This window comes from Vigna umbellata, chromosome 11, assembly GCF_029865625.1.
Source record: "Vigna umbellata cultivar VRB3 chromosome 11, Vumbellata_1.0, whole genome shotgun sequence".
Taxonomy (NCBI): domain Eukaryota; kingdom Viridiplantae; phylum Streptophyta; class Magnoliopsida; order Fabales; family Fabaceae; genus Vigna; species Vigna umbellata.
This window is the reverse complement of record NC_142175.1, coordinates 32,996,075-33,010,473: the sequence shown is the minus strand read 5'-3', so window position 1 is coordinate 33,010,473 and position 14,399 is coordinate 32,996,075. Positions and strand designations below refer to the sequence as shown.

At 33.5% G+C, this 14,399-nt stretch overlaps 3 protein-coding genes across 5 annotated transcripts; 1 reads left to right on the top strand and 2 right to left on the bottom strand.

The window, feature by feature from the left end:
• Positions 1–2,339: 2,339 nt before the first annotated feature.
• On the bottom strand, positions 2,340–3,973 carry LOC124835569 (Ran BP2/NZF zinc finger-like superfamily protein). Its single transcript, XM_047310523.2, has 3 exons — positions 3,838–3,973; positions 3,036–3,411; positions 2,340–2,718 (listed from the first exon to the last, which is right to left on the bottom strand). The coding sequence occupies exons 2-3, from the start codon at positions 3,389–3,391 to the stop codon at positions 2,643–2,645; spliced, it is 432 nt and encodes a 143-aa protein (XP_047166479.1). The 5' UTR covers positions 3,392–3,411; positions 3,838–3,973; the 3' UTR covers positions 2,340–2,642.
• Positions 3,974–8,498: 4,525 nt separating this feature from the next.
• On the top strand, positions 8,499–9,040 carry LOC124835580 (uncharacterized). The gene is made up of 2 exons (XM_047310540.2): positions 8,499–8,589; positions 8,692–9,040. The coding sequence occupies exons 1-2, from the start codon at positions 8,536–8,538 to the stop codon at positions 8,935–8,937; spliced, it is 300 nt and encodes a 99-aa protein (XP_047166496.1). The 5' UTR covers positions 8,499–8,535; the 3' UTR covers positions 8,938–9,040.
• A 106-nt stretch (positions 9,041–9,146) lies between these two features.
• Positions 9,147–14,358, bottom strand: LOC124835579 (WD repeat protein). Of its 3 annotated transcripts, none has more exons than XM_088101535.1 (13): positions 14,229–14,358; positions 13,707–13,864; positions 13,242–13,346; positions 13,033–13,142; positions 12,395–12,549; positions 12,216–12,304; positions 11,600–12,131; positions 11,228–11,308; positions 10,600–10,841; positions 10,415–10,497; positions 9,920–10,031; positions 9,542–9,616; positions 9,147–9,458 (listed from the first exon to the last, which is right to left on the bottom strand). In XM_088101535.1, the coding sequence occupies exons 2-13, from the start codon at positions 13,797–13,799 to the stop codon at positions 9,288–9,290; spliced, it is 1,848 nt and encodes a 615-aa protein (XP_087957661.1). In that variant the 5' UTR covers positions 13,800–13,864; positions 14,229–14,358; the 3' UTR covers positions 9,147–9,287. The 3 variants fall into 3 exon arrangements, with proteins under 3 accessions (XP_087957661.1, XP_087957662.1, XP_087957663.1); XM_088101536.1 differs by having other exon boundaries at positions 14,281–14,358; XM_088101537.1 differs by lacking the exon at positions 14,229–14,358 and having other exon boundaries at positions 13,033–13,137; positions 13,707–13,847.
• Between the last annotated feature and the right edge of the window lie 41 nt (positions 14,359–14,399).

The window sequence follows — 14,399 nt, the reverse complement described above, 5'->3', positions numbered from 1 at the left end:
ATTGAAATGCAGAAAATTGTTTACTAACAAGAGGAGTAGAATGACAAAGTTTTTCATATTTCTTTGCTGTCGTTTGTTTGTTACATGGACGACGTTTTATGCTTGGAAGTTCATGACTTTCTCGGATGAAAGAGATCAATTACAGAAGCCCATCTTATTGAACTCGGTTCAGGTGGAGCCCATCTTATTGGACTCGGTTTAGTTTAGATGTAGGCTGAAACCAGTCTTTTTGTTTTGAAATTTCTCGTTGTTTTTCATCAAAAGTTAGACGGTGACTAACTGAAAGATTAAAATTGTTGGTTTTTAATGTTTGACTAAAATTATGGGCAAAATTGTTCACACTAAATTAAGGAAAAAAACTGCAATTAAATGTTGATTTTTTTAAAACTTACCTTCAATTGGTGGTTTTTCTTGGTTGGGTTTAGTCAGGAGAAATTGAAGGACTGTATCAACATATTTCTATGTATAAAATTGAAATTTCATGGCAGTTAATATTTTCTACCCAAGAATACAACAAAAACAGAGAAAAGTAAGGGAACTGTGATTGAACAAATCCTGACCTTTCAATTTCTCAAATTTATTTCCTCACTGAAGCTGTGCTTATCGATTCATATCAATTTCTTGACAAATTTTCTTCTATTTATTATTTTACTCATTCCTTTTCTTTTCGCAACGTTTACTTTTACGTCACTATTTGGAATATTTTCTTTTTCTAATTCTAACTTGGGTTTGTTTCGTTATTCTTCTGACATTCACATGTACGTATTTATTCCACGGTAGTATTGATGCAGGGATTTGATATTGTGCCGCCCGATAAAGCAATTACAAATCATACAGAGATGTCTGCATTCACCAATAGCTTCTTCTGAAATCTCATTAGTGCAGACTTCTGCACTCACCAATCGAATCTATTTGCCTCATTTATCATTCAGAATGTTACTCTTTTTTCACGGAACAAGACAAACAAATGACTGTATATATAATAATGAAAGGATTCTCGTTCTCTACAATCAATGAAATGTTTCTCATTGTAAAGAAGAATAGCGTATTTTCAACTTTAGAATTGAGAAGAGGATTTAGATGAGATTTTGAAGGGGATAATTTTTTCAAAGTCAGCATCATTACCCAACTGCACCCAATTAGGAGGACATATTGGGACGAGCAATACGTTAATACATATATTTTTTTTTGACAATATTTACATGTGTCAAATTTTCATTAAATTTAAAATATATTAACAAAATAACAAATAAATAATGAATGAGTAACAAAAATAATACATGTATTATATCAAAATATCGTTAAATCTGTGTTAAAATATTTTTTTTATTGGGACATTCAACTCATAAGCATTAAGCCATGCAGCTTTTTTTAAATGATAATAAGAGTAATACTGAGAATAATGAATTAACAGTAATATAAAAAGAATAATATATCCTACATAATCTATAGTCTAGAGTTGGAGACATTTCTTCGACATAAAGCTTGCCTGAAAAGAATGGGAGACACTTCACTAACATAAAGCTTTCCTGAAAGGAAGACAAGAGTCCTACATAAAAGCATACCTAGTTATGGACTCTTTGGCTCATCTTTTTAATCCTCAATGCCCATCCTTTTTAAAGCTATACTTTACATTCAGAGAAAGGAATCCAATGTGATTTGTGTTTCAAATATGCTACCTAAGCAACTGAATGAAGGACTAATTAGAGGTGTAGTAATATTTCAATTCTTAACATAAAAATTATATTGCAGGCAATTTAAAATGTGTTAAACTTAATACAATACAAAGTTCTTCTAAACAGCTTCTATTATAACTAGCAGTAGTGTTCCATGTCACATCATATACTGTTCTGAGATAACTGTTGATGTGACATAATTAACAGCATGACATGCTGCCAAGAAGTTTTGATAGATACCATTTTCTTAAAATTAATGTGTGGCGTTTGTGAAATCAAAACTAAAGAAAAAGAAACAGCATGGACCTGAATTTGTGAATCAAATAAAGGAATATTCATCATGTAAACTAAAGAAGACATCTTAGTTTTCCTTTTTTTACTCTATAGTTGAACATAACTGTTTGAAATTCTGATTCAAAGTTGTTTCAAATATTCTTTTTGTCAACTCAAAGGCTTAAAGGTGAGCCTTGTTAAAAAAATTGATTGGTTGAGTTGTGTTGTGTGTAGTACTATTTTGTTTTCAGTTTGCTCATATGACCCCACATGCATACTTAATTTTGATTGGTGTCTGGATTATTCAGAATAAGATGGTCCACTTGGTGAAAGTTAATCAAATGAATGTGATGGATCATTGCATCACCATTTCAGGAAGTACAACTAGGGGAAAAAGAAAAGAGATTCATATTCATTTAAGAAAACCACGCACCATACAATAAATGGAACTCTAACTTCAAAACTAAAGAAAATAGTTTAAAGCACCAAAACAACATTGCTGTAGTTCTTGAGGTAAATCTGAGAAAGATCCTAAGGGATGTAGCTAGCTAGCTTCTCTGTAACATGGCTTTTTAAACCACCTTTTCAGAATTCACACTGTCTTTAACATCCCAAAGAAATTAATAAAGAAATCTTGCAGCATCTCCAGTAATCAATGTAGCTCGCTTTCTTGCTTGGATAAACTCATTTCTACTAGTACGTGTCCCTTGGAGCACTGCATTTAAAGCATTCCATTCTGCTAGCGAAGTTGTGCTCATTGCATCCTGATCTGCTCAATCACAAAGATAAAAATAGAGAAGGAATGAATCAAATTTCTCATAACATAATTGAAAAACTACTTGGGGAGCCATATTTTGCACTGCTAAGCTGAAGGGTAAACCAGTTTTCAAAGTATGCAAGTTGTAAAAGCAGTCAAAGATATCAGTTGCATGCCTAGAACACAACAGTGCCTTTTGTTTTTGTGGTGTTTGTCATATTCTTCACACTTTAAAGACAGCAGGCAAAGAAAAAGCACAAGATGTTCCCCCAGGCAGAACCAAAAATCAAAAGATGGTGAGACACAAAATCAATGAATGAATGACTGACCTGCTGCATATCCAATCACCAGATTTCCAGCCAGGTCTTCCACTGCCACCAAAAGCTCTTGAGCGCAAGATGTCACTGTTGTAGCCTCCAGCCAAGTCATCCTTGAAAGCACCACACTTGAAGCAGCTTGAGCGGCTAGCAAAGTTGTGAGCCCCACAGTTAGCAGCAGCACAGTACCAGTCACCAGGACGAACATCTGACCCAGTTAACCCAAACGAAGACCCTCCTCTTCCTCCAAACGCACCAAAATCAATTCTATCTCCATATTTTGAGTCCCCACATCGCTGGCATGAATCTCTCCTCTGAAAGTTCAGGTGCTGGCATGACCTGCAGTTCCAGTCTCCCGGTCTGCTCATATTTACTTCCCTGCAAATCACTGTTGCATTCACCAAACACAATCATAGTTAGAAGACTCTGTGTGTACACTTTGAACCATGTTTCAAACCATGTTTCAAATGTTGAATACATTTTTCTGTTAGCTTCCTCTGAATATTTATTGCCACATTATGTAATGTGCTTGTGCATAGTACTAGGCACTAGCTAGCTTGCTAGCATCATGCTTATTATAATATTGGGACAAGTCTAAAATAAAATAACTCGGTCTTGGATTAACTTCTCTGAAACATATGAAAACAAGTTACGAGGTGACATAAAATAGCATTCTAGTAGAAGACAGATTGATCACATTACTATAAATGTGACCTTCTGGAGAGTTTAATTAGTGAAGAACTACATAGAGAGTTTTGAAGATTGAGAAAAAATATGAGGGGGGGGTAGTGGAAGGGAAAATACAAAGACCAACCTGAAGATAGTGTAGTGAGTTGGAGTGTTAGAGAAGCAGAAGAAGCTGTAGAGGATTTGCTGATGAGAAAATGTGATATGGGGGATGGTTTATATACTGGCAGAGACCACAGAAAAAAGAGAATAAATGGAGTGCCGTGTTGTAGTACTTTTTAGTGTTGTTTGAGTGACAACCTAGATAAATGGAATCAATGAATTCTAAAGGAGGGAAAAGAGATAAAGGAAATTCGTGCTACAATTCCAAAGAGAGCACACTTTGAATTTTGAACATTTACTTTGGAAGTGGGCTACAATTTCATTTTGGTTTAGTTTTTAATGAGTACGGTAATGGATGCAAAGTGCATGTAGGATAATCATTTGCCCTTCAACTCCAAAATCAGATTTAGTTGATACTTGATTGTGCTAGTTTGAACTGAACCAGGTGCTTTTATTCTTTTTTTTTTTTCTCCATTGTAATAATTTCACAACAGAACGGTTAAGAATGGACTTTAAGCTTAACTCAACCCACAAAACCAGCTTGTAAGGTGAGGTTTGTACACACCTACACATTATAAATCAGTCTTATCTCTAATCGATATAAGACTTCCAATGAGAACATGAACATCGAGAAAGACTAATATAATAATGAAAAGATTATGCAATGAAGTCATCAGAACTAGCTATGTTACTTGGTTTCTGTTTCATGAACATAGATCCTAATGGCTTATTGGTTATGTTCTAGTTGCAAAAAATTAGTTGAAGTTATCTTGAGCTACTGTACCTAAACTTACAAATACTGAAAATAACATGAAATATAAAAGGCTATTGGCTAGTACTATTTATGAACTTTGGCACTAGAATATGGTATTTGATGTATTAGGATAGCATAACACTAAATTAGCAAACACTTTCTAATGGTCTATAGTATAGCAGCTAGCAAGATAGCTAAGTCAAACAAACTCAAGACCCACAGAAAGAACATGTAACCTAATAGCACAACAGACAGTGTCCAAAAGATCTCATCAATCAAATAAACCATGAACCCTAGAAAGTCCCTTTGACCACAGCATTTGGTTACATGAATCAAATTAGAATTGTACAGCCCCACAAACAGAATCCAAGCATACAACAAAAAGAAAAATAAAAAGAAAGAAAAGAAAGTTGGCAACCTCTGATTGGACAATGTGGAATCCAAGTCAGCATTTGCCACCATGTAATGAATATTCGTACATTAAATCATATGGACCGGCCCACTAATTATCCCAATAACATCCACGAGGGGATCCAAGTCTCTTTCATGTCCATTACTCTCTGGGAATCAACAGAATTTTTGACAGTCAATATGTTTCTAAAATAGTTTCTGCTTTACAATTCATTTGAATATTCTTTTATTCTCTCGTAAAAGTGGCAAGGGAAGTCACAATAAAAGGTTAGTGATGCAATTATCAGCATGTATATTCTCATATGGTTAAGAAGTTTTTGAGAGACAAGAACAAACTGAAACAACATTCTGGTACTGTTAAGGACACTGCTAAAATGTACACAAAAGACAAATATGTGTCATTTACATATTACAAGCATAGCAATGTTATGATGAATTATTGTTAGTGAAGAAGGTGGTGAGTTAGTATGAGTTTGAAAGGTAAGGAAACAGACAAGAAGATTAAACAAATGGGAAAAGAGAAAAGAAAAGGGAAATGGGGAGTTTCAATAAAGATAGGTGAATGCTTATGATGGAATAACAAGTCTTCGAGGTTTCATTTTGACCATCTTTTGCATTCTTTTTCTATTCTTTGGTTGAAGCACTGCTGCGGCTGCTGCTGAACTATTTTATTCTTTCTTTCTTTGTTTCTTTTTTAGTTTTCTCTCTCACACAAACCTCAGCTTTATCTCAATGTATGTATGCATCTATCCCTATAATCTTTCTCTCTCTCTCTCTCTCTCTTCAATGGTAAGAATGAATGAGCCAAGATCTGGCCTCCATTCTCTTGGGGAAGGGTAAAGGGAAGTAGAGGCAAACTGTAAAGAAGAATAAAGAGGAAGGGAAGTGGGCTGATTCGATTCTCCTTGGGAATCGTTTCCATGCAAGACCACGACCACATCATTTGTATTCTGCTATCTGTGATTGTGATTGTGATTGTGTGCGTACTTTTCCCAAGCAAAGACGTAAATACTTCAATGTTTTCTACTCATTATTATGGCTACCTTCTCACTGCTAAGGATATATATGTTGGATCTCTTATCTATAAGACCAGTTTAGAATATTTAAGTAGTTTTACAAGTCCGTTTTATAGATTGAGTTAGATTTATAATTCACTTATTGACAATATCTATCCTTAGTTTTGTGTTTTTTCTATTTCTATATTATAATATGTTATGCCATGATGTCTGCTTTTTTTTTCTCTCTCACTTTGTTTTTTCCTCTATCACTTTCTTTCCTGTTTTGTTAAAGTGTTCTGTTCATTGAACATTACTTATGATGAAGTTTTCACCAGCTTTTTCAATTTTTATTTTTAACTTATACATAAATTTGGTTTTTATTTTCTTAAAAAAATCAAAGACAAACTCTAGCAAAAGGCCTATATGTCACATGGTCTTGTGTTATACGTAACTTAACAGCTAAGCACACTGAATCTATTGGTGATTAATTAATTGTATATGACTTCTATGCAGAGGAATGGAAGGAATATTTCACTAAAAAAATCTGTTTTATCGATATCAAGTAACCCTTTGTACTTCCCTATTCTAAAAGTGTGCTCTTTAAAAGATATACATTGATATGAAATGCAAGTACATCGTATTGTTGTTCATGAAATTATTGAAAATTTGATCCACCCTGTCTTTTGTTGAGGTATGCTAGTAGTGTACTCTGTACCATATTATGCTTTGAAATTTATTAAATATGTAAAACCATGATTTGGTTAAACTGCATATGTTCCTTCTGCATAAAACACACTAATGTTAAATCCTTCTGTTAGCATTAGCTCTGTTGCATAGATATACACATTAAGGAACTCATAAGCATATAAAAATAACTTTTAAGTTGAGATTTGCAGCCACTTATATAACGGGTGGGTGGTCTGGGTGAAATAATATATCATAGAGATCTCGCTCGTTAGGATGATACTATGTTAAAAAGTAGATTTTAAGCTTAACTCAATTCTACAAAATCAGCTGGTGAGGTTTGCACCCACTTATATATTATAAATTGATTTTATCGACTAGAGACTTCCAAGAAACTTGCACCCACTTATATATTATAAATTGATTTTATCGACTAGAGACTTCCAACTATTGTTTGCTATCCAAATCCATGCTCTAAGATTTATAATAACAGTTAAGAAGTAAATTTTAACCTAACTTAATTCTACAAAATCGATTTATACGTGTATTTATATATTATAAATTGACGTCACCTAGTACACCTAGTAGTCTGACAATTGAATTAACTGAGAGATGAAAGAGTGAGAAATGTTGGTTATGCAAGCAACGTAGGAACTTCACCTCAACAATTGGAAATTATTCTCTGATACAAACTTCTGGTTTAAGGTACTACTCTGCACAAAAGAGTTGGAAAAGGTGGAGTGGAAGGTCATAAGGCAGGACCAAGAGTGATACAGAGTTTCGGATATCAACATTCATCCATGCATAGCCAAATTTCTAAACATCCGCAGCCACAGACAACCTCTGAACTGAACAACAAAAAATAGTGTGTATGAAAGAATCATTGTGGTCCCTGTTGAACACACAGTAAACTAATCCTCCACCTACCCATGTTTCCTCTCTTCAAGTTATACTCTAGAAAAACTATTATTGTATGAAGTTTCCACTTGTAAAACTTTATCTTGGATTTTGAAGTTCCAAATTTGATCAAAGATATGGAAACCTAAATTTAGAGGACATAAAGTTGTGTATGCAAATTATTGTTAGAAATACACGTGAGAGAAAGTAAAGATAAAATCAATTTAAAATATATAAAAGATTAATTTAAAATATATAAATAAATGTAAAATAAGTTAATTATATGAAATTAAATTAGATTTAAATTATTTTTTATGATTATGAATTTCTTAAAACATAATACGTGATGAAGCATGCATCTTAACCAAAAAGTAAGAAAAACAATTATTATTATTATATCACATTTACTTTGTTTGGATGCAAAATGATATTTTGGTATAAATAAATTTTTTATATTGATATTATTCTTTTCTTTTAAAAGTGTAAAAGTTTTTTTTTTACGATCATTTTATTTTTATAATATATATTACATGAATTTAAACACGTGTTATGTTACCATTACTTTATTTTTATTTATAAAACTAAATTTAAATTAAGAAAAATAATATTTCAATAACATAATTTTTTTTACATACAAATATTATTTTTTTTATTTTTAAAAAGAATATATATATATATATATATATTAACTTTTTTCTAACTATTTTATCTTTTTATAATATGTATAAAATAAATGTAAATTATGTCATCTTATCATTATTACTAAATTAAATATTTAATTTTTACCACTTAAATTTTAAATGCAAATAGTTGATTACATTTGACATGTGTTGTACACGTGTTGATCAATTGGACACGTGGCGATAACAAAACAGACCATAAAATAGTATAAATAAATTAAGCAGTGAATGCAATTCAGACCATTGTATTATATATTTATTCATATAGTATATGGTTAGACACAGAGTGATGAGTAAAAATGGCATCTGGTGATGAGAGTTATATAGCTGGTGAGACCAATGCTCAAACTCAGGTACCAACTTATATGGTCTTTCATGCAACCTTAAACCTTTTCATTCTTCTTAATGTCTTGTTCTCATTCTTAACTGTAACTGTTGATGGATTAATGGATCAGGAGAAGACGGACCAAGAGATGGGACAAGTGGGGCAGAAGGCCCAAGAGAAGAGTGATGAAAGTAAAGAACGGGCCTCTGAGATGGGCCGGTGTATGAAGGAATGGGCCCACTGTGGAAAGGAGAGCACTGGTGGGTTCTTGCAGGGTGTTTCTGAGAGTGTGAAGAATAGCTTTGGTATGGCCCCACAGAATGATGAAGACGAAGAGTACTATTACTACTACCCAACCCAGAATCGCAGAGAATAAGCTTTCTTGAATATAGTTTATAACTGAATGTTTTTCTTATAGATTCTTTTGTTTTGAACATGTAATTGAAATGTTTCTTATGGCTTGAGTTTTCTTCTGCTAATGTTATCTTATTGTGTTTTTATATTAATTCATTTTCATGAAGCCTTCATAAATTGCTGAGTTTCTTTCATAGATGAAGCTTGCATATATATTCAAGTTCCAAAAAATAATCTCAAAATAAACGAAACCAAACATGTTAAATTCCTATGATTGTGTAGAACATTTCAAAACTGAGTATTAGCATGTGCCTAAGCAAATGCATACAACACTTGGGCCATTGCCAATTACGTTAAGACAAAAAGACACTATCAATCTTCCATCATATCACTTGCACCATCAAGTTCTTGTTCTGATTCTTCTTCATCTGTGATATCCTGGCCAGTTTCCATGGCCTCTTCATCAGATTCTTCTTCACTACTATCCTTATCCTCAAAGATAACTGGCACTGTTTCATCTTCATCGTCCTCCTCAACAATAACCTGTTCCAAAGAAGACACTAATAATAAACACAGGTTTATCACAACTTTTGCTAATTACTTGCAAACAGCTCAAAGAGGCTTACCCCTGAGTAAAGAATGTCTAAGCAACTTGAGAGTTGGATGGCAGATTTAAAAGTGGAGACTCTAGACTCAATCAGCTGCACACACAAAACGAATCAAATAAGGAAAGAGTCATTTTTGCAAACATGATCAACATTTAAATGTTCTTCTACAAGCATGTCATGTCTTCTACAATCCTTCTCAAGGGATTCTGCAGCTCGTGTAGTACTGAAGAAGAACATAAGTTCATCCATTGCTTTACAGTTAAATACAAAACAGAATGTCTCTCTTAAGCATAGAAAGAAGAAATTATATTACATGTAAATGATAGTTTAAAAGACACAGGTAGAGAAAATGACATATTAAGTGCTTATCGAGTGGATTCATCACACGGAACTCACTTGATACAAAGAGTTCAAAGCTTTTAATGAAGATTCCTGGGACAATATTCCGCTCGCATGCTGTAGAAGTAGATACTTCAACCACGGAAGCGCACAAGCCAAGATTGCACCTCTAAAACAAAAGGAAAGTAACACTTATTTAGAATTAATCAGGAGTCAGTACAAAATCTGATAGCTAAAAAGTATATTACTGATATCACATGTTATGATTCTGTTGGTTGCTGTTTAAGTTACAGTACTGTAGATGGATATTGGATACTGCTTGTGTCTATGTTGCGTCAATTTTAATGCAACTTTTCTTATACATATATTTTATTTTAGTCAATTTTATCAATAGGCTTAATTGTAATTTTATCAATCCCAGAATTCTTAATGATCCATAATTTTGATCCCTTAGCTGTTAATTATCCTTAACTTTCTTAACTATAATTTTTTCTATGTTCCCTAGAAACATGCGTACTAAAGATACATTTACTAGATTATTGTTGAGTTTACCTAGATTCAATAATGGATATGAGGGAGTATAGAAGTTTGAGGACGTTGGATGGGTTCAACTGAGCAATTGACTTTCTAATAACCTGCAAAAGGAGTTGTTGCATCAAGCATAGCATTTAATAAACTGAGCAAGAGGACAACTTCCATTCAAGTATACATAAACTCCAATAGAAGAGAAAGATAACCTTCTCATCTTGCGTATACAAGCAATCTAGCAAAAGGGTGCGATCGTCAGCATTTAATGCTTGCTTAATCAAAACATGTACGGAGTCTGCACTTGGAGGCTTTATTGAGACAGAAGCTTCTTGCTCTTTGTCACTCCTGAATTTGTTCTCTTCCAGTAAACTTAGACTAGCAAGTTTCTCTCCCATTGTTGGCTCATCCAAATCATTATCAAGGAGAACTCCTTCTGCAGCCTCATGTTGATCTACATTAAATGTATTACAAGAAATACCAATCAATTCTTAAATACAGAATGCATACTTCTAAGAATTGGTGGTTCTATGGTTCATCATGCCGAAGAGTAAATTTACATAAATCCATGAGTGAATGGTTTTAGTAAAACTATTAGACCTGAACATGAATTTAAAGAAATTTAATCGTCTTAAATATTAGGATCGTTCAGATTTCTATAGCCTATACGTTCAGAATCTTGTCATGCAAATCATAAGTACAACAAAAGAATAGGTAATTCACAAAATTCAGGGAAGAAACAACCGTGTATAAAAATGTGCTCTCAATTTCAAAGAGTACACGACTTAGAAAATTAGATCCAATAACATGCTATTCATGCTGAGTAAGAACAGTTCTTACCTAAATCCACCATGTCAGTTGTAACATCAGGATCAGATGGTGCTTGTCTTTTCTTAGTTTTCTTGCTTTCCATTGATATTGCTGCTTCCAGTAAGGGGGACATGTACAGGAATTTCAAAAGTTAAGAGAACATATATAGACACCGACCAATAAAGGAAAAAAAAATCCAAATTAAAGTTTGTAACATTTTATTCTATTTGGTATTTCACGAGCTTGTCAACAATCTATGACAAACAACTTCCAGTGGAGCAGGAAAAGTATTTAAGATTTAGTAATTCTAGCAACACAAAATTAGAATCACCTAGAATTTAAAGAAAATGAAGCAAAAAGGACAGTATAAGAAAAGCTAAAAACATATTGGGTTTATCAGACCTTTGCCAGAAGGACTACCATGCTGATGAGCAGAATCGGTCTCATTTTCTACATTTAATACTATTGTCTCCCCTGAATTGCTAATATTTACGACGCTAAACTGAGGATGATCCAGAGAGCCATAAGTCACAATAGCTTTAACCTGTTTGTCTTCTTCTATAGGTTGTAATCTGGATGCAATAATTGAGGTGTGCCTTTTCTTTGAACTTCCCCCATTTTCCTTGTCTGTTTCAACTGTTTTGGTCTTGGTGGTTAATTTAGTTGGTTGCATCCGATCTTCGGAGAAAGCATTCAAATTCCAAATATAAGAAGAACCTCTACTACTAACTGCCAAAAGAACGATATCTTCTTCTTTATTGCAACCACAGCGGCAGTCCAAAGCTACTGGAGGATGCCTTAGGGGAAGTGTAGGACCTTTACCCACATTTCCTGAATTTAAATCACATTTCCAAACATGAAGGTGTTTACCCTCAAAATCAAATGTAACTAAATTTTTGGCATCATTGGATATAGAAATGTGTTGTACATTTCCCTGTTGAAGAATAAAAGTAAAAAATGAGGATGCTTTTACTTGTAAAGACAAATATTCATATCCAGAATAAGTAATGAAGATTACCAAATCATTGGTGAACTTCAGAACCTCTTTCCCAATTTCCCAGCTAATAACCCGTATTTTAGAGCTGACAATAGCTAAATATTTTTCATCTGGAAAATAAGTAAAATTACAAGTGTCAATTGCACGCAAGAAGGGAAATGATTATAATGGACCAAGCTCCAAATGGAATAAGTACTCACCATGTGAGAAAGCCAGACAAATGATAGACTTTTTTGATACTTTAAATTCCTTTAAAAGCTGTCCTGTTTCTGTGTTAACCTCATATGCCATCCCATTACGTCCAACAATGCGAAGAACATGACCTTTATTTGCAAATGAGAGTCCACAGATCTCCCTGTACGATGATGAGAACAATTATTACAATAGACAAATATAAACTACCATCTTAATCTCACTTGAAAGCATAAAAATCAATATATGGATGTCCACATGATAATGTCAAGGAATTATACAGTTTTCAATTTGAGATAGAAGTACATAATCTGTGTATTAAAAAACATTAGTTTTATCCCACCATATGGTGTAGATTCCTATACACCAGACCAACATAAAAAAAACACAAATATTTGGATAGTTTTACTTCGATAAATTGATAGTTTTTGCATTAAAAAAACTAACAAAAAAATTTTGTCCCCACACGTACCCCAAAACGAAAAAAATCAACATTTTATTTGCTTCACGAACACATCTTAATGAATTAATCCCTCTTTAAACATTTTAGATTTGGTAAACATTTTAAATTTTCATAAGGGGACTGAAAAGAAAGAGAAAATTTATAATTAATATGGCAAAAAGGAAAACAAAATGACAGTAATACCCGGGATAGCTGGTAATCAACTTTCTGTCACCAGTGGAAACATCAACAACAAGAACTCTTCCATCGATTGTGCCAAGAGCTAATAAGAAAGTTCCCTGTTCTTTTCTAAACTATTACAAAAGAGCGCAATCCACATCAGGGGGGAAAAGTATGATTCTAACGTAAAAAAGCACTAGTGATTAAAACACTCTTCCAAAAGCTCATACTACCTTTTTTCCTGTGTAACTAGATGCAATACAAGAATAACGAGGATCATTATCTTCATCTGATGCCTTCCACTCTGCTAACAAATGTCCAGTGCTTGTGTTCCAAATCTGAAAATTATAGGATGATTTTCTGTTACAAACATAACATCAAGTGCATGTTGACAATTTAACATCATTCTAGCACACCAACAATTGAAAATGCAAAAGGAATCATTGGGTACCATTTAGAAAAATCAGTCTTAAGAAATGCAAAAGGAAAGATTCGTAGGAGATATATTGCCGGAGTAAGTTAATAATATAAGGATCATAAATTCAAAGTAAGGGCTATCCGATATGGTAACACAAATTACAATTCAAAACCATCCACAATTAGTGCCCAAGAGAGAACCTTAGGAATTTATCTGGGAATAGTTTAGCAAAATTACTAACAAATATCATATTTAAAGAGGGGGGGAAAGATGAATTTACTTTGGCCGTCCCATTGGCAGACAAAATAGCAGCATAGTCACCATTAGGAGTGAAAGCAGTGAGAACATGTTTCTTTGAATCGCCCTTCACCATTTCTCTGAGCTTCTTACAAGTAGACAACTATGTAGAGGCAGCAAACAGTGAATGAACAACAGCACCTAAATCAGACGTAAAGCCAGTCAGCACTACGTAAAGATAACAACTTTGCAGTCATAAAAAACCATTACATAAACTGGGCCGCTCAATCGTTGCATAACAAACACAAATAACCGAAATTCCAACACGAGAGCAAAGTGGTGAAGCTAATCCAATAAATCACAAAACTTCACAAGTTCCACATTTCGAAGCAGCATTTTGAAAAGAAAAAAAAACTAATTTTTGCACACCACATATTAGTAATCAAAGGGGTTTAACTCTGAGGAGAACAGCACGAAAATGAGGCAGAAAAATTTGACGGAAAATTAATAGTTACAAAAGAAAGAAGAGAAAAGTAAAGGATAAGGATGAATCTTAAAACCTAACCTAAGCAAAATGAACGAAAATATGTAAAGGGAAACCGATCAAAGGAGAATACTTCTGATATGGGGCGTCTTCAGAAGAGGCTGCGGACTGAATTCCTGAGGAAGAAAAAGGGTTTTGGGTTTGGGTTTTGGAATAACTAATATACCAAGGGGCATTTTTGACCTTTCAGAG

What these genes read in the sequence shown, in the direction of transcription:
- LOC124835569 (XM_047310523.2), bottom strand. Translation starts at nt 3,391, where the DNA reads ATGAGCAGACCGGGAGACTGGAACTGCAGGTCATGCCAGCACCTGAAC. An exon ending in GGTGATTGGATATGCAGCAG is followed by an intron (nt 2,719 to 3,035) that starts GTCAGTCATTCA and finishes GTGATTGAGCAG; the next exon opens with ATCAGGATGCAATGAGCACA.
- LOC124835580 (XM_047310540.2), top strand. Translation starts at nt 8,536, where the DNA reads ATGGCATCTGGTGATGAGAGTTATATAGCTGGTGAGACCAATGCTCAA. An exon ending in AGACCAATGCTCAAACTCAG is followed by an intron (nt 8,590 to 8,691) that starts GTACCAACTTAT and finishes TTAATGGATCAG; the next exon opens with GAGAAGACGGACCAAGAGAT.
- LOC124835579 (XM_088101535.1), bottom strand. Translation starts at nt 13,799, where the DNA reads ATGGTGAAGGGCGATTCAAAGAAACATGTTCTCACTGCTTTCACTCCT. An exon ending in CTGCCAATGGGACGGCCAAA is followed by an intron (nt 13,347 to 13,706) that starts GTAAATTCATCT and finishes TATAATTTTCAG; the next exon opens with ATTTGGAACACAAGCACTGG. An exon ending in TTGATTACCAGCTATCCCGG is followed by an intron (nt 12,550 to 13,032) that starts GTATTACTGTCA and finishes ATCATCGTACAG; the next exon opens with GGAGATCTGTGGACTCTCAT.